We start from the raw sequence: 25088 nt of genomic DNA, 5'->3' as shown, positions 1-25088 counted from the left end.
TTTGAACATATTTAAGATTTATTTTAACTTCAGGTCTTATTTTGCAATGTGCTAATAAATGTATATTTGAGCTATGCAGACCAAAAAGACATTTCTCTTTAAAAATCTAATTTCAAAGCTGGTTTTAAGTAGCGTTAAAAGAACATCATCATAATAAAGACCAAACTAAACCTATTTAAAACCTGGTGCCAAGTATTTGAACATATTTAAGACTTATTTTAACTTCAGACTCTGGAGAAACCCTGAGCAACAACGTTAACGTTCATTACCTTTGTTCATTCACCCAGTATTTGCTCTTCAAACTGTGAAATGGAAATCAGAGTTTGATTAAACAGAAATATATTGAAACAGGTTGATTAAGTGGTTAGAACACATTAATTTACACAGCAAACATGGCTTTAAATATATTTATAAACTGGCTCTGGGGTGTGTTTCAACACGTTTGTGTAATATTTCCATGTTTTACCATTTGATAAAAACACCTGCCTGGTTCTTATTAGATTGGGGTAGGTTTTAACCAGGTAGTCGGAGATGTTCCTTCTTGTCAGATCCAGAATGGTGTCGCCCGTGGCGGCAGTTCGCTGGCGAGGGGGGGGGCCTCCCGCGCCATCGGGACAGATGGGCATCATGGTCAGCTTCTTACTGGAGCTGCACAAGCAGGACGGAGACGGGTTCCGCTGGTTCCACTCAGGACTCTCTAAGATATTTCTGACATCGGGGGAGACGCCGGGAAACGCCCACGCTGATGTGATGTTGTTGCAAGGCATTCTGGGTAGAGAGGAATGAAGAGAAATGGTCAAATCACTGAGCTTTAGAGGCAGTTCTGTTTCACCATGTTTTAGCATCAGATAATAAATAAAAACTAAACTTGCTGGAAAAATGCAAACTTGAACATTTGATATGTACTTTGACTTTTTAGTTTGGTCCATGTCCCCTCTGCTAACATGGAGGAGGTAGGGAATAATACATACTTTCTGTAATAATCTCATTATTTCCTACATTATTATGTCTTATACCATGTATGACGATCCTGACACTCACCCCAGTGGTTCTCCTTCCATGCAGCGTGTCCCCAGGCCCGGCAGTTGTGACAGACGCTCGGTGAAGTGTTTCATTACCGGGTCCAACGGCTGCTCATTGCTAAAGACAGAAGATACACAGATGTGACGTCACATGCAGAGACGGCGTCCTGAGCATGAACATATTTCCAGTAAAAGTCTTATAGAAGTAAAGTTCACGGTGTTTTGGCCCCACGGGTCTGACCTGAAGAAGATGACCTGTTCCCCGTACATCCAGGGAGAGAGGGTCAGACTTGGGTACTCTCCAAACGGAGGGACGACGGTGGTGAAGATCAGAGCGATCAGGACGAAGCTGGCAGGAAAGACGATCTGAAATCCCAAAGGAGAAAATCAGTCACGAGACTCTGGAAGTCTATTAAAAGTTACATAAATTAAAAAAACTTTCAATTCAACAGCACAGACCTGTGCCAGGAAGTCTTTCTGGCTCCTGCTGGCGTGATGAAGCCTCTTCACGAGCAGAGCAAGGAACTGCTTCATGGTCAGAGCGGCTCCCTTCACCTGCCGGGAGCCTTTTCCTGCGCTGCTGTCTGAGGCACTAGGGCCGTTCAAGCCATTTTGTTCTGTTGTCGAAAGGAAAGAAACAGTAAGTACTGCACTTACAAATGTGTCTGAAATACATTTGCAAACTGTGAAACTGCAAACTGCTGAGGTGTACAGTTGGAGAAGCAGGTTTGGAATAAGCAGCTAAAAGTCATCTGAGCTTTCTGGTCTAAAGTGTAAATGAGTAAATATTTAACTTTGAAGCAGCAAGAAAAGAGCAATGAAGCAGCAAAACTTTGTTCTGAAAGCTTCCTGAGTAATGCTCATTATGTTCATCTTTCCTGACCTGGATCACTCACGACCACCAGATGATTTAAACTTCACTTTGTCATCACCGCAAGATTTATTAAAAAACTGTATCTGTTGTGTACGGAGGAGGTTTAGGATCAGGGTTAAGAAAACAATGAAAAGAGGAAGATCGTGTTTCTGCAATTTGAGGATTTAAGTCTAAATGTTGAGTGACTGAAGAAAAAATTAACCAATTAATCTTCACAAGGCATTTTGTATAATAGCAGTTATATTCGTTAATGTCTGTAGCTTATTATAACCTAAAAGTTTTGATGAAAAAGTTTAAAAAATAAATTCTCCAATGATTAGAATTAAGATTTTTATTCTCATAACGCAAAATAGAAAAACTAATCTTCCTCTTCTCATTCTTTTGTCAGACCTTTCCCTATTATTGTTGTGTTGTCATGGTAACCTTGTATAAAAATGTCAAATTTGTTCTTATGTGATAACCCATAAAGAAAAAGTAGCTAATGTAAAATCGTCTGAATCTGCTGGTGAGTGACCAGGTCCACTAGATGAGTTGATAAGTGTCCCTCAGGTCTCTGACCTTCGTCTCCCTCTAGACCACAATCGTTTGGTCTCCGCTTCAACATCCACTGCTCTACAGGTGGGAGTGTGCGACACAAAAGTGAGACACAACACGTGAACACAAACTAGACGAAGGATGCTCGACACCACGAGTACTGTAGCTCAAGTGAGAGCTCACAGGCCAGTTAGGGGACACGCAACAATAACAGCAAACAAGTGTGTCAACACGGCGTTGGAGGGACGGGTCAGAGGGTCGGAAACTCAATTCCAGGAAAAGGCCATGAAGAATAAATCAGTGGTGGTATTTACCAGGAGCGCTGGCATTATTCGCTGCTTCTCCATCTGCGGTGACCTTTATGAATATCTGGGGAAAGAAATATATATATTTTAAGATTCAGAACTTTTCACCGTTTAAACAAAAAGTTCCTCTTTTAATCGAAGATGTTATCATTTTCTTTATAAAACTCGATTATTCTGTTAAAACCAGGAATAACATTTAAAAAAGGAACAAATCAGACAATGTGGTTGAATCATTTAAACCTGTTTTCAATACAAATCATGTGATTTAATGCAACTTCATTAGAGTGCAGCAAATTGTTGTTCCCTAATTTTGTGTCATTTCAATATAATGAGTCAAATTGTTGAAATAAAGTGAACCTTTATTTTCTCTGTCTTCTTGTGCATTACCTTCGATAGTTAACTGCATTTCTGGCCTTTTTACCTAAACCTTGGTTTCCTGTTTGCTCTCTGAGTGTTGGATAAATGCAGTGGAGTAAAAACTACATTTCACTGTAATTAGGCAGAAGCACAGAACTTAACTAAAAGTCCACCCTCTGCACTTTGAAGTTCACCGTCCCTACCTCCTCTAATGAAGTGTCCGAGATGCCAAAACTGCTGAGGCCCATATCATTCAGAGTCTCCTCCAGCTCCCGGAACAGACTGGCGTACGCACGGTGCTTGAATCCTTTATTAGGGAGCAGGTAGGTGAGCTCCTGTCCAATCATCTCAATCAGTTTGGCTTCTGGGACGTGGTGGTGGATGAGCCCGCTGATGTTCTCTACGTCCCCTGAGGTGAGAGAAAGAGAAAAAAAATCCCATACAGAGGAGGTTTGAAAGAATAACGTGTTCTCCCCAAAAAATAGCAAAAACCAATATAAGGGAAACTGCTTACTACAGCAAAAAAATACAAAAAATAAACATAATTATTCAAGCTGTAAAATGCATTAGTAAGTTGCTCTGGGACAACTTCACAGCACCGCATCTCCAGCACAGAGTCCTCCGGCAGAATTAGGAGGAAAAAGGCTTCTGGGTCAATATCACCTCTAAATTATAAATGTGGCAAAGTGATGTTTTGTTTCTGTGTCATTGCTGAGGAGCTGGTGAGAGATGCAGAGAGAAGTGCAGGACACACACTCACCATCCAGAGCTCGGTCCAGGTGCTGGGAGTGGTACTGAGACTGGTCCTTGTACCCGGTGCACAGGGAGCAGGAGCAGGAGCAGTCGGAGGCGCAGTCACAGTCGTTCTGACAGAAAAAGACATGATAACAACAACTTTAACAATCCTGCCAGAACTAGAAATACTGCGGTTGTATCCCTCCGCCTCCTTATCAATGTGGAGCTGTGACCTTTGACCTTTTGGTCAACCAAATCTGGTCAATTTATCTTTGAGCGTATGTTTTACCAAATTTGAGACGTATTCCTCAAGGTTTTCCTTGGATGTTGAGTTATCAGACCAAAAACATGTTTTCTAAGTGAGCAGTGACCTTAACCTTTGACCTTTGAATCACCCAAATCAGATCAGTTTATATGTGAGTCAAAATGAACAATTGTACAAAAGGTTAAAGTATTGTCTTGAGGCATCCTTGTGACGACATGTTCACAAGGTCACAGTGAGGTCACATTCTGACCTCCGGAATATAATCAGGTCATCCTCGAGGCTTTGTGAACATTTGTACCACATTTAAATAAATTTCCTCGAGGCGTTCTTGAAATATAGTGTTCTCAGCAAAGGGATCCCATTGATGTGAACACTATATTTCCCAAAAGCAGCGTTTTTCTCAATGGGAGAAAAGCAAGTTTCTTTTTTTGTGTGTGTGTTTTTATGAGAAACACACACGAGGAAGAGATACAACACTGCAGCTGGATGATTTTGAGTTGTCGTTGAACCTCACCTCCTTCTTCCTCAGCTCCTTCATGCGTCGCACCAGCGTCAGATAGAAGCCGACCCCGAAGCAGTTCTTGAGGAAGAGCGGCGACCCGCAGCAGTGCAGCTGGCCCTTGGACAGGATCCCGATGCGGTCGCTCAGCAGGTCGGCCTCGTCCATGTGGTGGGTCGAGAGAATCACCGTCCGGCCTGCACCGGAGTTTAATGATGATTAATTTGCTAGGATCTGGCATGTTTACATGAAGGGTTTTTAAATTGATGCTCATTAACATTCCCGGTCCCTATCAATGAATAATTAAATGATAAAAAATCCTCCTAATGAGGTCGTCTATGCAAAGATTTCCCATCACTCCCTTTGCTTATCAACACCTCTGCTGCTCTGCATCATTATTTCTACCCAGCGTCTACGATAGTGAGGTTAAAGATATGTGTTCATTACAAAAATCATCTCTTTGTAATCGTATATCTGAGGGATACCGAGATCAGAGCATGAACTCTAAATAAGCTCGGCTGCTGTGATAAACGTTTCAAACACGAGACTTGGACTGAGAGAGCTTCTGATGAATCAAAGGGAAATTTCAGTCCAGGCAAATCGTAAAAAAAAAAAAAATTGCTAACCATAGTTTCCAAGTGCTTTTGTCAACAAATTCTAAAACAGGTTGATTTTATGACTACATCTTTTTGCTTTTGTTGTAACTGTGTAGCTGAATTTTTCTGTTTGATCATTTCACTGCTTAATTCGAGCCTCGGGAGAAGCTGCAACCGATTTGGATTCGTTCATTTTCCAGTTTTAAAATTAAAACTGAGAAGTGGGTGAGATCTGGACCTGCAGCTACTCAGAGAGCATTCAGACCCATGGAGAACAACATGTGGATTTGTGACTTCTTTTAGTTACCAGCTCTGTATTTTAGCAGCAGATCCCAAATAGACCTCCTGGAATATGGGTCTACTCCCGAGGTGGGTTCATCCAGGATGACGACCTTTGACCCCCCGACAAATGCCATGGCAACGGACAGTTTCCTCTGCATTCCTCCTGCAGGGTCACAAATGTATGAAAATATATTAATATGTATATTCTCTCTATCACACACACACACACACACACAAATATATATATATACAAAGGCAAAACAAGTGGTTGACCTGAAAGTTTCTGAGCCTCATCGTCTCTCTTGTGAGGAAGCCCCAGATCCACCAGCATGTCCTCGACCTCCTTCTCTGCCTCCGCCTGAGTCCGACCCTTCAGCAGCGAGTAGAACAGGATGTGCTCCTCCACCGTGAGACTGGAGGAGAAACACAGCAGCAGGAATAACACTGTGTTCACGGAGGAAGAGTGAAGGATCTGTACTGTTCCACACTGAATCACGGCCGAAAGTTATAATTCTTGTACTTTCTGTTATGCTCATTTTAGTTTTGTCCCAAAAATGTGAAACTTTTTTTCGCAGATAATTCTTTAAACCACAGAACTGAACTTTAAGCTACTTCCACATAACTCACTGTTTGAAGAGGATGTTGTGTTGAGGACACATGCCCATCGAAGAACGGATGACGTCTATGTCCGTCCTGATGTCTCTGCCATTAATGAAGGCAGTGCCGGATGTAGGAGGGAACAGCCCAGTCAGGATGGACCTGGAAAACAGTGGAATATTATATTATGTTATATTATATGAGCATGATTCACAGTTTGTGAACTCTGTGGTGGTTTCATACATTGTCGTGGTTTTTCCGGCCCCGTTGTGACCGAGGAAGGACGTGATCTGGCCTTCGTAGAAATTGATGTTGAGACAGTTGACCGCGGGTCGAGAGCTTCCGGCGAACACCTTCACCAAGTCCTGGATCTGCACACCCAACACCAGGCCCACGGGGTCGGCCTCAAAGAACAACTGGCCTGCATTGGAAAACAGATAAAGAAGGAGAAATGTATTAAAAGATAAGGGAACTAACAAAGTAGAGGTGGTCTTAAAATCAAATTGAATTGCAGAATTTGAAATGAGAAGCCAACAGTTTAAAAGAAAGTGTCTAAATCCACATAAAAGTCTCTTATTCCCTCAAATTACTGATATTGTCAAAGATCTTATCATGTCTGACTTTCACAAACAAGAAACCTGAAAACTCCCATTTAGTTTATATTTTACTTTCAAATCTGTATAATGCACAATATCAAATGTTCAATGTCCATATCAGCCTTCTTGACGATTCACATCTTTTCTCTTTCTATCTTCCAGGTGTGATGTGTTACCCTGCCTGTCCACCAGATGTCCTCAGAGTGTTTCCCACATGCAGTTTAATCTCAGCCTTCAGTTGATCTGAGGTTGTGTATCTGTGTCCTCACCTTCCCTCCCGGGGTCCTGAGCCTCCTCCTCCTGATTGGGAGTTTCCTGCTGTTTCCTCAGCAGCTCCTTCTCTCTCTCCAGTCGCTCCCTCTTGCCTTGGTGCTTACACGTTCTCCTGCTGGAGCCGTTGCAGGTGAAAGACTCGTGGGAGCCGCTGCTCTCGAGGTCGTTCTCCAAGTTGTCTGCTTCAGGGTTCTCAGGTTCTGGAGGAGACGAGTGAAAAGATCTTGTGTTGGGTTCACGTCTCTACTCTTAACTGTTTATCTAAAAATCATCTTGTCGAGACAGGCTCATGATTCCAAAAAGTTATAAATATTTGGTTCCGTTCTTCCCCTTTTCTTTATTTAAATGTACATTTTGTTGGTCTTGCAACAAAGGATAAAAACATATATTTACTTCTCCATCTCAGGTTTCACCTTCCAGTCACATCTTTCTTCACATTAGAAATAAATATCAGAGACCGTGATACTGACCTGGATCATCCATCTTTGAATGAGAAGGTGCAGATCTCTGCCAGTACGAGGGCTGAAATGGGAAGTAGAATTTCTGACCGATGCCGTACTGTCCTGTGGAGGAGCCAGTTGATGAGAAACTGTTAGAACCTGTGACATGTTACAAATCAGGTCAATCACGCAGTGCATTCGCAGCCTGACCTGGGAAGACATTGTCCAGGTACCAGGCCAGGACAGCGTAGAGGACGGCATCCAGCGCCATCATGAGGACGGAGGTGAGGAAGGAGTAGCTGTCCTTCTCTAACGGGCTGGTCCGGATGTTGTCCCACTGCAGACCCAGACCCTGCTCCTCGTACCGAGACAGGTACTCTGTCCCGAAGCCGAACGCCACCGGGGACAACAAGCTCTGAAACGCCAAGAAGGACACAAACAGGACTTACGTTTAAATGAGGGAAGTATATCTACAGATACTGTGGGAACTGGACTAAATTGAGGTTTCAGTTATTAAACATTCATGGACGTACAGCAGCCAGCTTCATGTTGGTGGTGATGCGGTCCTGCCAGGCGAAGCACAGGACGTGGGGCAGGTAGAGGGTGAAGTAGATGATGCCGCTGCACGCCGCCGCCATGTTGGCCTTGTTGAAGAACACGCTCATCAGGAAGCACTGCATGATGGTGGTGACGGTGAAGGTCAGCAGGAAGAAGAAGACGAGGACAGGGTTGCTGTAGTTCAGCACCTTCCCTCCCTGAGAGGAGGAAAGAGACAGACAGTGTTCGATGAGACGATATTTAGTCAAACCTCAGGGGAGCCAGTTGAGTATGAGGACTGTTTTTGATAAATGATCCACAAGAGGGCGCTATAACACACTGCAAGGCATGACGCCTCCACACCAGCAATTAAAACTTCTCCAACATGGCCTCCCTCCCTCTCTCCCTCTCTCCCTCTCTCCCTCCGTCCTCCTCCTGTTTTCTCACCATGATGATGGCGGTGAGCAGCGCCGTGCTCGCCGTCATCATGACGAAGCTGTCGATGAACCACGTGTACCAGATGGCGCCGCTGTCGACCCCCATGGCCTTGAGGGTCTCCTTGAGGCGCAGCTCCTTCTCCAGCACGATGCTCTTCACCGTCATGGACACCGAGTAGATCCAGGCCAGCACCATGAACATCGGGAAGCAGCGGTTCAGTGTGATCATGAACCTGCGGGGGAGATGGAGAAAAACCCGGTTTGATATCATGCTGCTGTTGTCTCCAGGTTCACCACACAGCTCATACGGTGACCTTTCATTTTAGTTGTATTCACTTGTTGAAGCGGGAAAAGATAAGTTAATCATCCTGACGCCATTTGGAATCAACGCATTTTGTCCCTGAGCAACCGGCAGGAGGTCAAGATACCGAAGCTGCTTTCATCAGAAAACACTTGAATTGATGTTGGTTTATAAAGCTCTTAATGGTTTTGGTTCTACCTATTTATTAAATTAGATTTTCTTCCTTTGAACCCTCAGGTCTGCTGGTGGCTGCTTTTTAATTAAACGTCGGAACAGCGTCTTTTATTATTATCACGACTGAGCTTTTCAATCTGGCTTTTAATTAAATCTAATTTATTTACTGTAGCTTTACATTTGGCAATACATCTTATGAGTGTTTTACTGCTTTACTTTTAAGATTAATATACTACAGTATTTTTATTTCTGGTTTTACTTAATGGAAAACATATCCTCTACTTCATAATCATATTATTATAATATTTTTGTCACCTTTTTAGTTATTCCACCTTAATCATTTTACTTTTAAATTTGTTTACCTAACATTTCCTCAGTTGTACTCACAGACAAAATATGGTTAACCTGTATGATTATGAATGGTTCATGTTACATTGTTAATTTGATGGAGTTGTTGGTCGATGTTTGATTGTTGAACTCAGTTTAGTTCATCCATGTTTAAAACATTGAAGCAGTAACATATTTGGGGTAAATCTCTAGATCTAGAATCATACTCTGTGAGCGGTTTACTCACAGATCATCCACGTAACAGGGATAAGGCATCTGCTGGACGTAGAGCCCGAGCGGCCAGTCTCTGCCCGTGTGCAGCTTGATGACGCCGTGCTCGATCATGTCCTGCAGGTAAGCAAAGCCCCCCCAGATGTACCTCTGGTCCTCCATGGGGTCTGCCCGGGGCCCGGGGTCCCAGTACCTGAGGGGGAGGAGTCACAGGGAATGATTGATTGACGTCTGTGAGGTTTTATTCTCCTGGTGAGGACGATGGTAACATGCTGCCGCTACATCATTAATCACATAAGCTGTGATACAAGTGAATTATTTGATTTTTTGTTGTCTGTTCAAAACATTGTAATAATAAAACACACACACACACACAAACACACACACACAAACACACACACACAAACAAACATGGTTACTGCTTTTACTTAAGCAGATAAGTCCGAGGCAAAGCCCTCCTGCAATCTGATTATTCAGTTGTGTAGCAGCAGGCCTCCCAGTGGATCCATTACACCCTGTTGGCTGCTCTATAAACAGTGTTTATAAGAAGTGTGTGTTCACCCTCGGGGGCTGTTGACACACTGTCTGTTTATGAATGAAGATGAAAAGGAAATGCATGTAACAGCTTCACATGTTGAGGATGAAGGAGCAGATATCCAGTTTATGTAAACCTATTAGGATTTTAATGAATAAATAATCCATTAACAGCATGAAGTGTATCAGAGCAGCAGGTTTTCAGGATTGTTTGAGAGTTAGACGTTGCTGCTGGTTCCCAAACTGGGGGTCTGGACCCACCAGGGGGTCGCGATGTGATTTTCAATGGAATAAGATCTAAAATAATTTTGTTTTCTTTGTCCATGCATGACCCCTAAAGTGATTATAACAAATTAGCGACAGCATCAGTTGCAGCAGGACAATTTTCAGCTCCGCAGGGAACATTAAGACTTGTGGGGTTTGGGTTCAAATCACAAGCTCGATGAAGATCGATGAGAAAACATGGAAGAAACCCAGCGACTATCCAGTATCAAGGTTCTCTGAGGGGCTGCAGCTTAGATAAATCAAACTCGATTTGAAAATACGAACAAATCTGTAAAATGATCTTTAAGTTGTGAGCTTTCGGTCTGAGATCGTCTTCTAGACCTGGACGAAGAAGCTTTGCTGGTTCTCTCACTGACCTGTCTTTGATTTTGTTGGTGCGCTCCACTGCGTCGATGTCCATGCGGATCTTGAACTTGACGTGTGGCGGGACGCTTGTGGTCCAGGGGTACATGTCCATGAAGACCAGGCCCGCCCAGAACTTGTTCTCCTCCAGCAGGTACAAGGCCTGGTGGATCATCTGGGACTCGTCTGTGAAGGCCACAAACTTATCCAGAGTGATGCACTGCAACCAGAGGAGAGGAGGAAGATAGATACTGGTTTGGCTTTAAGATTCCCAGTGGAATTCTCTGCTTGTGTTTGCTATGCATGAGTCTCCTGCTGTGTTCTAAGAAACTTGTTTAGGTCCAATTTAATTGTGCACGGGATTAAGTGCATGTGGCGTTTGCCCCATTTAAAAACTACTCAGATCCTGGTAATGAACCTGAACACTTTCTTTCAGTCCAGACCATGATGTGTTTTATAACCAGTGTCAAAACCCACCGATTACTGAAATGCAGCAGTGAAAACTAATAAGATAAGATTCCTCTTTTTATATTTGAGTTCGTCACAGTTCTTGTGTGGCTGCTTTTTTTTAAATTTAAGAAACTCTTACATTTCATAAACCCAGAGTTTATATCTGCTTCAAACTAGAGGAAATACTGATGCACTGAGGGTTAGCATACAGCAACTAGTACAAATACAATTTTTTTTGATATCCTATAATATATAATATGTACTATACTCACACAGCACAGATAACAAAATTTTTTGTTATCTGTATTAAAACCAGTACAAAATAAAATGCCTCATAAATCTTATCTTTGAAGTGTTGCTAGTTTTGTGAATTTGCATTTATTGCATCTTTCATTGAAGTGATCTGGTGACGTGTGGAAAATCTGAGCGGCTGCGTTCATTCTGCAGTGACAGACAAAAACACACACATATTTCTCCCCACAAACACACAAACACGCTCTGCTTCTCTGTGACATATGTTATTGCCATGTGAAACTCACACCCTTAACAAACACACACACACACAGACACACAGACGCTGACCTCTAACAATCCTCCCTGTCATATTGTGACATGGGAAAATCTGAGCTGCCATTTTCATTCTGAAGTAACACACACACACACACACACACACACACACACACACACACACACACACACACACACACACACACACACACACACACACACACACACACACACACACACACACACACACACACACACACACACACACACACACACACACACACACACATGCAGAAAAGTAAATACATGCTCACATACTAACATGCAACAACACAGCCGTATACATTACAACCCTGGCTCTCACACTGTCATTATCTCCATCTTTCTCTCTCTCTCTCTCTCTCACACACACACATGTTGTCTCTGTCTCTAAAACGTGTAATTGCCATGTGAAACTCCCAGTCTGCTACACACACATACATCAAAACACACACATACACACTGACACTGATCTCTAACGATCCCGCCCCCCCCTTCAAACTCCTATGCACACCGTGTCTAACGTTTCCATTCACGTTACTGTACAATACCCTGTGGGGGGGGCTCAGAGAATGACCGGAGCCCACTTCCCATTCATCGGCACAATGACGTTCACTCAGAGCCGGGCCGGGGGGACAGATCCTCGCCGATACACATGTTCCAGCGGGACGCCGGAGTGAGAGACATACCCCTGACGGAGCGAGAGGACCCTCATGCTCACCACAGAGACCCCCAGGAGACCCCCAGGCCCCGGGATGGAGGGACAGCTGTGTCTAATTGGCTAAATCGCCCGGGTTTGTTTGTGGGGCTCTGAAGGGTCTCGGCACTGAACTGAGAAACAAAGGAGAGATTGAGATGCCGGCGCTGATAGGGCTCTCTCTCCCAAACCCACAACCCCTTGCTCGCCCCTTTGCTTCTTTACATCACAGGAGAGAGGAGAGAGGGAGGGCGTGAAGGATGGAGAGAGAGCGATTTGCCCTACTTTATTTCACAGGGGTCTCAATGCAAGGCCGTACAGCAAAACAGTATTGGGCTCATTGGGGGGGGGGGACTCACTTCCACCTTCTCTCTACTTTATCACCGGCGCCATAATGGGAGCAGAGGCGGGGGGGTGACAGGAGGCTTGTTCTCTCCACCTTTCAGCCGACTGGACGGGCGAGCGGCTCTATAGCCGTGCTAAGTGGCCTGCAGGGTTTCAAAGGGGCCGGGCTGCCAACTCCTGGGAGCAGACCTGGAAGACTGATGCTCCTGTCTGGGCGAGCGAGAGCGGGTCTCACGGAGAGAGAGAGAGAGGAACTCCTGGGAATGTGTGACGAGGCGAAGGAGGGAAGCAGAGGAACCAGGTTTCCTACCTCTCCGTAGTTGTTGAACATGCGGATCATCTGGTCGGTGATGTTAAAAATGTTCCTCCAGTCGAAGTTGGGACTCCTCGCCTCCCGCTGCTCCTCGGGTCCGTTGTACAGGAAGTTCAGGATGTCTTTGGTGGTGAAGTCCGTGTCCTCCAGGCTGGAGTCCACAAAGTCCATCACGGTCGGGTTTCTCAGGGTGTCCTGCAGGGATGGAGACGAACAGAAGAACTGTTACTGCACCGAAATAAGTTAGAAATATAAATGTGGAATATGGCCAAAATGGCCACTAAATGCAAAATAGCAGGCTTCCTGTTGTGTTTCTCCAATTGCACCTCGAGACTTTTTTGTTTGTCTGGTCATGATACACCAGTATATTGATTTTTGTGAAGACCGGTCAATGTGAACACGTTCCAGGGGTCTCGGGGGGGCACCGTTGAGCCATTATGCGACGCCAATTGAAAATTCCTCAAGAATACGTCAATTTTCACCACTTTCTAACTTTCTGCAAATTTTGGTAAGAATTTGAGCATGGTAAAGCCCTCAAAAAGCCAATTCATTTACCTGAATAATAATAATAATCATAATAATCCTTACAATTTCAATAGGGCCTCACCTGACCTTTGATCAGTGCTCGGGCCCTAATTACTGCATAAGTGCTAAACATGGGCTGTTTATTGTGTGTTAAAAACAATTCTCCAGGCTTTTCTTTATTATTTTTGCTGATTTGGTGAGTTTCTTTGGAGTTGTGTTTCCAAAGTCTATTCACTATGTGTCCTTTAGCTCTAGGGTCGGTCTCTCTGTTGGTCTCCACCACCTCCTGAGGGAAATGTCTGGCTCTTAATTGTCTAAATGCTGTGTTCACAAGTTAGTTGCTGATTGTGTGTGTGTCAGCTTTTTTTTGTGTTGCGCAAGTTGTGCACATCTGCCTGCGACACAACAAGAGCAGGGAGAGCAAACTGAAACTGAGAAGCTGCATAATCTGCAAGAACAGACAAAATGAAACTCTGTGGTCTGAGATCATCTCTACAAGGGACTTTCATTACACTTGTTTCTACATAAAGTGATGAAAGCTCCTCTGTTGTTTACCTCCGTGTGCAAGTTCCACTGCATGCGTGTGAACAGTGATTGTGTGTTTGCATGTGTGCAGAACGTGTGTGTTTCTTCGCACCCTGATCATGTTCATCTGGACGCTGCTGTGGAAGAAAGCCCAGAGCTGAGGTCCCAGCTCCTCCCAGGCCTTGGCCATGTTCTGGAGCCGCTCCAGCTCCTCGAAGGTCGTGTTGGCCTGGACGCACAAACAGAAACACACACTGATAACACAATAACAAAAACAAACATCTGCTGATCTGGAGCTTTCTTGTTGTGTCGCACTTTGGATGAGATCTATGAAAACCATATGGGATCTGTTTTGTGTGGTGCAAAATATTCGCTGTTCCTTTCATTTCATTTTTTAATTCCCTCCCTCCTTTTCTCCTCCCTCCATCCCTCCACCCTCCTTTCCTTTGGGTGTCAGCTCATTCCTGAGAAGGGTGGGGGTTCGAACGCACATAAACAGATTGTGAGGGTGCAGAGAGAGAGAGAGAGACAGAGAGGTGAAGGGTCGGGCTGGAGGTGGTCTCTCTTACACTCTTTAATATCTTGTGGACGGCAGGGGAGTCCGGGCTGTACAGGATCTTTCCCATCAGCAGGGGCTTGACGGAATTCCACACAATTTTGGTGACAGGGTTGGACTCCAGGCTCTCCATGAGGGCGTTGCAGAACGGAGCTGTGGGCGGAAGAATAGCAATAACGCTCCATAACGAAGAGGGATGAGGACACAAAGAGGGACAAACAAAAGAGCATCGGGCAGAAGAGAACACTTTCTCACATCCTCCAGACTTTACATTCAGATGATATCAACTTCATCATCAGTCAGAGCTGTGCGATAAATACGATAAATTATGAAAACTACTTTTGTGAGGCTACAGCTGTGTTTCATTCTGAGAATGAATTCCAACTGGGTTTTGAATATGTGGCGTGGAAAAGTCCCAGCAAAGAGAAGTTTTACATTAGAGATTATTAATTATATTATGAATAATAATAATAGAATTGTAGTGATGAATCAGCTACAAGGACAATTCCAGGATCTGATCAGATTTAAAAAAAAAGAAAAATGGTAAATAAATCCTCTTTTTTTATATTAAATTAGTTTAATTGACAGGAGCTTTCAACAATCATGACAACTCAGCTCCTTTCTGCTGATGAAGATCATGTGACCTGATCAAAAGCTCCAAAACAGCTTCTTAATGGACCATATCATGAAACTGTCGATGTAAGAATGGCCTCTGAATCTCATATTTTTTTTAAAATGTGGATCAGAAGTCCTAAAAATGCTCAGAAAAACAAAATTTTAATTCATACAAATATATTCTGTGAAGAAATCCTTGGAAACATGTGAAGGAAGAATGTGTCGTTTAATTTCCTCACAGTACACAATCTAATAAATACATTCATTTCTACTAGAAAAGTCCCAACAAAGAGAAGTTTTACATTAGAGATTATTAACTATATTATGAATAATAATAATAGAATTGCAGTGATGAAACAGCTATAAGGACAATTCCAGGATCTCCCCTGAGAAATGGTAAATAAATCCTCATTTTTTTTTAAATTAAATTAGTTTAATTGACAGGAGCTTTCAACAATCATGACAACTCAGCTTCTTTCTGCTGAAGAAGATCATGTGACCTGATCTAAAGCTCCAACACAGCTTCTTAATGGACCATATAATGAAACTGTTGATGGAAGAATGGCCTCTGAATCTCATCTTTTACACAAATGTGGATCAGAAGTCCAAAAAATGCTCAGAAAAACAAAATTTGAATTCATAAAAATATATTCTGTAAAGAAATCCTTGGAAAGATGTGCAGGAAGATTGTGTCCTTCAATTCCAATTACATTCATTTAAACTAGAATTGCAAAAATCCATTAACTATGATAGTTTGTGTCTTGTGTATGATTTACTGTACTTATTATATATTAAACAGGAACATTTGAGTCTGTCCACTCACTGGCAGACGAGTCGTAGACATAGTCCCGGTTCTTGGTGCCGTTGACCCCCAGGAACACTTTGTAGTTGTTGTCCTCGTACCAGTTGAAGGATAGGACCCTGGAGCCGCCTCCCTCCGGGTACCCACAGAAGAGACCCGACACGCTGGACACCAGCTGGGTGAGGGAGGGAGGCCCCCCCGCTCCGAACAGAGAGGAGACGGCCTTCAGGAGATCCTGAGAACTGGGCCGCTCCATCAGCTGCAGGAGAGAGACGTGGAGGTTCAGTTCTACAGAAGCCCACTTCAGAATGAGCTTTATTCACCATGTATGAGTACAGATACTAGGGATTTGACGTAATTACACAAATAGACACACAATTAAAAGCTGACAACCAGAAACTAGCAGGATAATTTTAGATTCTTTCATTCAAATCTGCACGAGAGTTAAGCAAAGTCATATTTCACAGGATGATTAAATGGGAAACTATTGCCGGACGGTGTAAATAATTCGCTTTCAATAATTATAAACAAGGGTTGGGATATTTATAATCCGTCACATTCATTCATGTCGCAGAATAAACCTGCTGCAGCTAAACAATAGTTGGAAAAGATAAGCAAACACGTTGGACGGGCGCCTGTCCTCACATGACGAGGACAGAGGGGTGGTGGTGGTGGTGGGGGGGTTGGGTTGGTTGGGGGGGACTAAATATCCTCCAATTGATGGAACTAAAATAGCTTCAGTATTTCTCAGCGTCATTTCCTCTCTGAAGAAACACAGAGGAGGAGGAGGCCGCCCGTCATTTGAGATGAGACGTTCCACCTGGTTTCAAAGGTCAGTGATGAAAGTGACTCATATATCGGTTCTATGCCCCCCCCCACCCACAGCTCACTATTACGTGTGAACATGAACACACACACACACACCTCTCGCTCTTCTCTCACTCTCTTCTCCTCCCTTTTCTCATTTGCTCTCTGGCTCGAGAGGGGGAAGGAGAGGTGGGTGACGGCAGCGTTTGGCTCGCCTCTCTGTCACCACGGTGATACGCAGGTCCCACCTACAGGATGTGTCACCTCACAGGAATGTCCCCCCCCCCACCCTACCCCACCTACACCTCACCCCTCCCTCCCCTTACTCGCTCTCACCCACAGCTAAGGTGACGGTGGGATACACCTGCCCCCCCCACCCCCCCTCAGACATGGAGTGAACGTGCCGAGACACACAGTCCCAGTCACTCTGTCTGCTTCTGTGTGCGTGTGTGCATGTTTGTCGTCTGAATGATGTAATAGAGTGACACGTTATATTATTTTACTTACAATTGGATGCAGTTTCTATTTTATTCTATTATTTTCTGCATTCTTCTCTATATTTTGCATTTATACGTTATATTATTTGTCTCTTCCAATTTTGTATTTTCTTCTCTATGTGACATATTTAAAACCTCAGCTTCTATTCAATTCTATTTTGCTCCATTTCTCTGCAGGATCTATTCTGTCCTATTCTATTCTATTCTGTTCTATTCAAGCTGTATGCACACCTGCACACATACATATTGTGTTTCATAGCAAATACACCATTGTGTGGACATGCATGGACCATCTCACACATGTCGTTGCTTGCACAGTGCTCATGTTAACACACACATGCACATGAACACGACACAGTCATCACTCAGCCTCTTCTGTGAGCGAGTCTCAAACAAGGAGCAGCGGAAGAGGGGAGTTTCCTGCAGGGCTAAAAATAACAGAACCTCCGATCCTGCAGGACCAAGGAGAAGAGAGGAGGAGGAGAGAGGAGAAGGAGAGAGAAGAGCGTGAAGGAGATGGTGGAGTAGTAGGGTTCAGGAGCAGGAGAAAAAGAAAGGAGAGAGAGCAGGGCCAAGGAGGAGCAGGAGGAGGAAGAGGACAGCGTGAAGGAGATGGTGGAGTAGTAGGGTTCAGGAGCAGGAGAAGAGAGGGAAGAGAGGAGAGAAAGAAGAAAGAGAACAGAGAGAAGAAAGAGAAGGAGAAGGAGAAGGAGAAGGAGAAGGAGAAGGAGAAGGAGAAGGAGAAGGAGAAGGAGAAGGAGAAGGAGAAGGAGAAGGAGAAGGAGAAGGAGAAGGAGAAGGAGAAGGAGAAAGAGAAAGAGAAAGAGAAGGCGAAGGAGAAGGAGAAGGAGAAGGAGAAGGAGAAGGAGAAGGAGAAGGAGAAGGAGAAGGAGAAGGAGAAGGAGAAGAAAAATTAGGAGAAGGAGCAAGAGAAGGGTTCAGGACCAGGAGAATAGAAGTGAGAGAGGAGAGATAGAAGAGATAGAAGAAAGAGAAGAAAAAGGAGAAGGAGAAGGAGAAGGAGAAGAAAAATTAGGAGAAGGAGCAAGAGAAGGGTTCAGAACCAGGAGAATAGAAGTGAGAGAGGAGAGATAGAAGAGATAGAAGAGATAGAGGAAAGAGAAGAAGGAAAATTAGGAGAAGGAGCAAGAGAAGGGTTCAGGACCAGGAGAATAGAAGTGAGAGAGGAGAGATAGAAGAGATAGAAGAGATAAAAGAGATAAAAAAAAGAGAAGGAGAATGAGGAGAACAAGGAGAAGGAGAAGGAGAAGGAGAAGGAGAAGGAGAAGGAGAAGGAGAAGGAGAAGGAGAAGGAGAAGGAGAAGGAGAAGGAGAAGGAGAAGGAGAAGGAGAAGGAGAAGGAGAAGGAGAAGGAGAAGGAGAAGGAGTGAGATGAGTAGAAATAGGAGTCTAAGGATGGACTTCTGGACACTTACCAGTTGGACCTTCTCCGACAGCGCCTTGAGGGCCTGACCCCAAAAGTGCAGGTCGACCCCCTGGGAGCTGTGGTCCAGAACCTGAGGCATCTGTGGAGACACAGTCATGTGATCAACTCTCACTCTGTGGTTTTAATATATCAGGATGAAAGCACGAACACGAAACATTAGACACAATTTATTCTTTGTGCTTTGATATTAAAACCACTCCTACTTCAAACCCGTTTGTCCCGTGATGAAGAGACAACCAAAAATAACTGGAAACTCTAAAAGAAACATGTATTTAGAGAAAACCCTGAAATGTTTACACACACACACACACACACACACAGACACAAACACACACCATCCATGTTTCCTTCATTTACTTGTCACACAATCTGCACCAAACATTTTTAGTGAAACTCGATGTCCACCTCCAGTCGTTTGATATAGAAACACATTGTTCCCTCAAACCTTCAGTGACTGTATCGTGAAGCATGAGCAGCAGGTATTAGAAAACCTCGGGTCAGGGCAGAGGAAACCCCGAACGCCAAGACAAACACGCACATGAGATATCCTTCCTCTCACATTCCTCGTGCCTGCATTTCAATGAAAGGAGGAAGGAGGGAGGCGGCGGGCTCGGCGCTCGGGGGGGGGAAGCAGAGAAAGCGAGGGAATAGGAGGGCAGGGTGGTGAGAGGTGGACGGGAGACGGCAGCGTGACCAGGGGAGGGAAAGTTGGAGCAAGGCAAGAGGTCATGACGTGTGGTAATGGGCTTTAAACTTACGAGAGCTAATTGCAGCAGTCGCCACTAAGATGCTAGTGAGCGAGATAAACTGAGGATCCAGCTGCTTGGGTTCAGGAGACGTGGAAATGTGTAATAATAATAGAATTACAGTGATGAATCAGCTACAAGGAAAGTTCCAGGATCTGTCTTGGGATTTAAAAAAAATTTTAAAAAAAAGAAAAATGGTAAATAAATCCTCTTTTAAAAAAAAAAATAATTAGTTTAATTGACAGGAGCTTTCAACAATCATGACAACTCAGCTCCTTCTGCTGATGAAGATCATGTGACCTGATCAAAATCTCCAACACAGCTACTTAATGGAACATATAATGAAACTGTTGATGGAAGAATGGCCTCTGAATCTCATCGTTTACACAAATGTGGATCAGAAGTCCAAAAAATGCTCAGAAAAACATAGTTTCAGTGATTATTATGTGTAATTATCACTGAAATATTAACAACATGGACATTTGCACAAGAAGCTCAAGATGTTCTTCATCAGCCTCTTAGATGTTTGAGATCATACATGAAAATACAACTTCGCTGGTTTGTTAGCGGATCCCTTTATACTTTTTCACTTTCTTCCAAACTGTGTTTTTCAAAATGTTCACCCTTTTCCTACAGAATTATTTGTGGGTCTTGATTTAAAATATCAAATCACATTTAAGGACTAATATCTTAACATTAGATCTCGAATAAAGTCTTATACAGTATTGTTACAGGGCAAAACTAAAAGTACTAATAAAGCGAAGTTAAGTTCATTTACACACTTAGTGTAGTTTTGTTATGCTCTAACAATATAATAAGGTTTGTATATCTTATATAATTGGATTCCAGCCGACTGCAACTTAGCAAAGGATAAAGAGCTGAAGATAGAGGATGGATGGATGAGGAATGTGTGGATGGATGAGTGGATGAGTGGATGAATGGATGAATGGATGAATGGATGGATGAGGAATGTGTGGATTGATGAATGAATGAATGAATTAATTAATCATTTAATTAAGGTTGTTACGTCCAAAAATTTACTCCAACTTCTAAAATATTCACAATTTTTCTCTGTAAATTTGAAGAAAAAAGACATTGAACCCTCTCTCTGGGTTTCCGATGTACAGTTTGTGCAGTTCTCACGTCTTCCAGCAGGTGAACAGGCGTCCTGGCAGCTTTACACTGACACATGTTGCTTTTGTATTTATACGAGACGCAGCATCACGTCACTCGCAGCGGCTCGCAGGCTGTGGGCGGGGCATCGCTAAGCCCATTAGGGAACCAGGCCAAGAGGGATAACTCCCTGAGCCCATCAGCTGACCCCTCAGGTGGAAACCCAACACACACTGAGGTATCAGCGAGGAGAATGGAGGTCAGCCATGGAAAAAGTTTGGATCCAAACATGAATATTGATGCTTCTGTTTTCTTTTAATGACTCTTTTGTTTCCTCTACGCTTCTGTAAATATCGCTCAGATTCATCTCCTTCCCACAGGTCGTATCTTCAATAAGTACCTTCAAATAAATATGAGATTAAAAGTCTTTTTCTTTCATTAAACTCTGGAGCAGTAGAACAGCCGGCCTCCGTGTTTGTGTCAAGCAGCCTGTGCTTTATTCCGTGCTCCAGTTAAAGCCAATGAGTGAGTAAACAGGTTTGGCAGAGTCACCTGCGAGCTTCAATCTGCGACTCGGCGCCACATGCTCTGCTGGCACGACTACAGGCTCTGCAACAACAAGCCATACAAATCCAAAATGTCAGCGAGACCTGCACAAACAATTCCTGTAAAAACAACTCACTTCATCAGCGACGGTACTGATTTAAATGTGCAGCTGCTCAGGCGTCAGTGCCAACACGTTTAACACAGTGGCTGCACTGTGTAAATAAACAGGTTTTAGCACTTAGAAGATACACCTGGTGATATCTTGTAATATATTTTTTCAATAACAATGAATTAATCATAAGAAAAAGTTTCGCCGTTGTATTCAAACTTAAATTTTGTGCCACAAAGCTGGATTTTCGATTAGAAACTGTTCAAAGCTCATCTATGTGCAGTAAATGTTCATGAATTCTGACTCAAAATTAACTATTTCAAATGTAAAACTATATTTCTGTGGTATTGTCTTGATTATGAGATTGTTGATGATACAAATATGAAACAGTCTTGAAGAGGTCAACAGTCAAGCTCCGCCTTCCAGAGGATTTCACAGTGGAAACCAGGACGTTAATGAAAAACACCCATTTGCGAAACATTTCCTATTTTCAGTGACTTTAAAAGAGCAATAAATCTTCTCCTAACATGTTTATGATGATCAGGACTTGGAGGAACAGATGAAAGCAGCAGCAGGAAGCACCGAGGATCAACTGGATACGATGCATTTGAGATAGAAACAGCAGGTCTACCCGTTTGAAGATCTTGAAGAAGTCCAGGTTGGCGTAGAGGATGTCCTCGATCTTCTGCAGCCGCTGCTGGCTCAGGGCACACATGGCGTTTCGGACCACGTGGAGTCCCATGCGAGTGGGGAAGATGAAGAAGTGCTCCAGCAACGCCTGGCTGCACGCAATGTCCTTCAGCTGCAGGTCGGGGACGCCGGAGGAAAACTGGAGACCGAGGAGGAAAGGGAAGGTTTTATTTTTTATTTTTATACAGTTTCCCAACAGGTAGCTGCACCACAAACACAGCTAAGGTGACTTAATATCACTTTATTCTGCAAATGCACCTGCTCCAGTCGCAGCTGTCCATTGACCAGCTGGTGGACGACGGAGTTGGAGAGGCCGGCGTCTCGCAGCAGAAAGGCCGTGAGAACCTCGTCGTCCTTCAGAATGTCTTCGACCTTGAGCCCACGGCCTGGATGGAAAATCAGAAAACAGAGACAATGAGAGAGAGACAGAACCACGGGAGACAACACTGACCAGAGAAGCACCGGACCACTCAGAGGAAATTATTCACAGCCGGACAGACAAGGCTGGGATTTCGGGGGAAAGACCAGTGAGTGAGAGGAAGAGCGGGTTCATATACGTGTCCCTGTAAATGGTATGAAGTTCACTTCAACTGGAGTTATATGAAAAATACATCTATAAGTGGGACTACAGTCCTGTTCATATCAATATCTATATAATAGAATATATATGTGTGATTTTTCAGAATAGGAGAAAGTGGAATAGGACGTTTTTATCCTGGATGATTTTGGATTAGCCATCACTGAGGAAACTGAAGCAGTTTGATATCCAACATCTCAAATAGACAAATCATTTCCAAACAGGCAGACAGAGAATTAAGGAAACGAAAGAGAAAGAGGGAAAAGGCTTTGACGGGCAGAGAAAGAGGATGTTTGGACAACAGGATGACGACAAACAGTTTTACTCACGAGAGACGAGCTACGTCCTGTTTCTTCTAGTTTTCTTTTACCTGAAACCGCCGATGGGTTTCTCCGTAACGTGTCCATGAAGTTTGAGAACGATGACATCTCTCTCCACAGTCGTCCGACCTGCTGGACCTCGTCCTCGTTGAGCAGAAGCTCCTGGACGTCGACATAGAACCGGGCCAGTCTGGGAAAAAGACGCGGAGTTACTACATATTGTTACCCTGTTAACAGTTTTTTTTTTGTAGTTTTTCCTTACTCTTGCTGAGGGTTAAGGACAGAGGATGTCACACCATGTTAAAGCCCTATGAGACGAATTGTGATTTGTGAATATGGGCTATACAAATAAAATTTGATTGATGGAATGTTTAATGTATAAACTCTTGGAGATGAGGTGGAATGAGGTTATGCAAAATATGAAAAGCTCTCTTATTTGTTTTATTTAACTTTATTTATTAGGGGATCAATAACACTTATCTTATCTAATTTTTATTGTTAGGATTTAAGGTCTATATTCACCTTTCTATTTGTATGTATTTATTTAAATCAAGTTATGATCTCATAGACTATTTTTGTGATTCTATAATGTTTTGTTTTATTTAGTTTTTACTCTTAACATTTGTTAGTATTGTATTTCTGCTCTAATGTGTGATCTTCAAGTTGCTTTTCATTGTTTCCTATTGTTTGGCTCCAAGTTTCATTATTATCGTTAAACCAATGACAATTCACTTTTAAAACAATTCCAGTTTTATATTATTCCTGCTACAATGGAGGTTTGAGGCTGTGACTCTTCTTACACTGAGTTGTTGTAGTTGGAGACGACTCCCGGAGCCTCTCCCCTGGTCGGGTATCTGAAGCAGGGGTTGTTGACGTTGCAGAAGATGCCCTGCATCCAGGGCAGGATCCCGGCCGAGGGCATGGCCTTGTTGGGGAAGTGACCTGAAGGAGCAGAGAACGAGTCGGAGGGCACGTGAGGACCTGTGACTTTAGACCAGTGTTTCCACAGGGTCAACGTGTGCTGCTGTTCCAATAAGAAGTTACACTGATACTGTCTCATTCTTACATTCATGTTGCTGGTACAGTGGATTTGCTTTCCTCAGCCACACCAGACCGATGAATAACAACACCGGCCAGCAGATCTCCACCAGGAAGCGGATCTGGACAGAAACAGGTGACGTGTGAGTCACAGTGAAAGAACCAGAAAAATAAAAACACCTGAACATTATAATAGAACAGAATAATCCTATAACCTGACACTTAATATATTCAGTTAATTCTGAGACTTTATCCAAGAGGTGTTAGAAGTGAAGCCCAAGTGACTCTGAGTTTTAGGGCTGATGCTTATATTGATATTAGCGAGTGGATCAATTATGATACACACATATCGGCCAATGTATTTATATATTTCTTTAAACAGCAGTTATTCCTCAGATATCTTTATCAAACCATAAAGATGGAAAATGTAATTGCAAACGCAGCCAAATATATAGAACTTCTTTTATCTGTATCATTTATATAAAATAAACGTTTTTTTATTGGTGCATATCTGCAAACAGAATAACTGATAGCAGTAAGTCTGAGGAACGGTTCCGGCTCCTGTAGGAAGCTGCAGTTTGTGTTGTGATGCTGTTGTGTGATGGACGCTGTGTTCATTTCACACACAGCTCCGTACCTTCTGTCTCTTGCGGAGAGTCCAGTTCTTCCACAACAGCAGGCGGATCTGAGAGCTCGTCTTCATCGCTCCACAGCTCAGCCCCTGGAAGGGGTCATCAGCCTGTGACAAACCTACACACACACACACACACACACACACACACACACACACACACACACACACACACACACACACACACACACACACACAACTCCATGAGTCATCCCATACAGGTTTTAAATAGACACTGTAAAAGATTGGATCAAGTTATTGAGCCTGGTCGTCATAAAGTAGCAGTAGAGTTGAATTTGAGCTTTTCATAATTTAGTAAAGCATTTTCAAAAACGCAAAAAATGTTTTACTGTAAACCGTGCATTGTTAACTTTTGTGTTTGTTGTGAATCTTCAAATAGACTTGATATCTGCTTGTGCGTAACACACAATGGTGCTGAAACATCAACATCCTCTTCAACAGAGAATTACGATTATTCTAATTATCTGTTTAAAAACAAATATTTTACAGCAGTAAACAGACTTTTATTCTTGGCCTCGACTCTTTCTTGGTTTTAGGGTTTTGTCCTTTACTTGAACTTGACTGTGCCTCATGCAAAAGACCTTAGACTAGTTTATGGTGGTTTTGTAAATAATAGAGCCTCTGCTTTA

General features: G+C 43.3%; 1 protein-coding gene across 1 annotated transcript in view; it reads right to left on the bottom strand.

Moving 5' to 3' along the window:
* Positions 1 to 24510, bottom strand: part of LOC133018262 (retinal-specific phospholipid-transporting ATPase ABCA4-like) — a 34068-nt gene extending 9558 nt beyond the window's left edge. The window contains exons 1-32 of the mRNA XM_061084583.1: positions 24445 to 24510; positions 23836 to 23929; positions 23570 to 23711; positions 22820 to 22959; positions 22131 to 22258; positions 21814 to 22011; positions 18658 to 18747; positions 15939 to 16176; positions 14514 to 14653; positions 14057 to 14173; positions 12892 to 13089; positions 10558 to 10763; positions 9399 to 9575; positions 8360 to 8582; positions 7909 to 8130; positions 7586 to 7790; positions 7406 to 7498; positions 6932 to 7135; positions 6310 to 6487; positions 6097 to 6228; positions 5743 to 5882; positions 5495 to 5632; positions 4607 to 4788; positions 3853 to 3958; positions 3296 to 3501; positions 2745 to 2799; positions 2455 to 2508; positions 1482 to 1639; positions 1264 to 1388; positions 1042 to 1140; positions 487 to 768; positions 270 to 302 (exon numbers count right to left, since the gene is read on the bottom strand). Of these exons, the coding sequence (XP_060940566.1) occupies positions 270 to 302; positions 487 to 768; positions 1042 to 1140; positions 1264 to 1388; positions 1482 to 1639; positions 2455 to 2508; positions 2745 to 2799; positions 3296 to 3501; positions 3853 to 3958; positions 4607 to 4788; positions 5495 to 5632; positions 5743 to 5882; positions 6097 to 6228; positions 6310 to 6487; positions 6932 to 7135; positions 7406 to 7498; positions 7586 to 7790; positions 7909 to 8130; positions 8360 to 8582; positions 9399 to 9575; positions 10558 to 10763; positions 12892 to 13089; positions 14057 to 14173; positions 14514 to 14653; positions 15939 to 16176; positions 18658 to 18747; positions 21814 to 22011; positions 22131 to 22258; positions 22820 to 22959; positions 23570 to 23711; positions 23836 to 23929; positions 24445 to 24510 (4769 nt within the window). The remainder of the gene's footprint in view (positions 1 to 269; positions 303 to 486; positions 769 to 1041; positions 1141 to 1263; positions 1389 to 1481; positions 1640 to 2454; positions 2509 to 2744; positions 2800 to 3295; positions 3502 to 3852; positions 3959 to 4606; positions 4789 to 5494; positions 5633 to 5742; positions 5883 to 6096; positions 6229 to 6309; positions 6488 to 6931; positions 7136 to 7405; positions 7499 to 7585; positions 7791 to 7908; positions 8131 to 8359; positions 8583 to 9398; positions 9576 to 10557; positions 10764 to 12891; positions 13090 to 14056; positions 14174 to 14513; positions 14654 to 15938; positions 16177 to 18657; positions 18748 to 21813; positions 22012 to 22130; positions 22259 to 22819; positions 22960 to 23569; positions 23712 to 23835; positions 23930 to 24444) is intronic.
* Between the last annotated feature and the right edge of the window lie 578 nt (positions 24511 to 25088).

The sequence above is a fragment of the Limanda limanda genome, chromosome 13, assembly GCF_963576545.1.
Source record: "Limanda limanda chromosome 13, fLimLim1.1, whole genome shotgun sequence".
NCBI lineage: Eukaryota > Metazoa > Chordata > Actinopteri > Pleuronectiformes > Pleuronectidae > Limanda > Limanda limanda.
The sequence above is the reverse complement of the archived record's forward strand: the minus strand, read 5'-3'. Positions and strand labels throughout refer to the sequence as shown.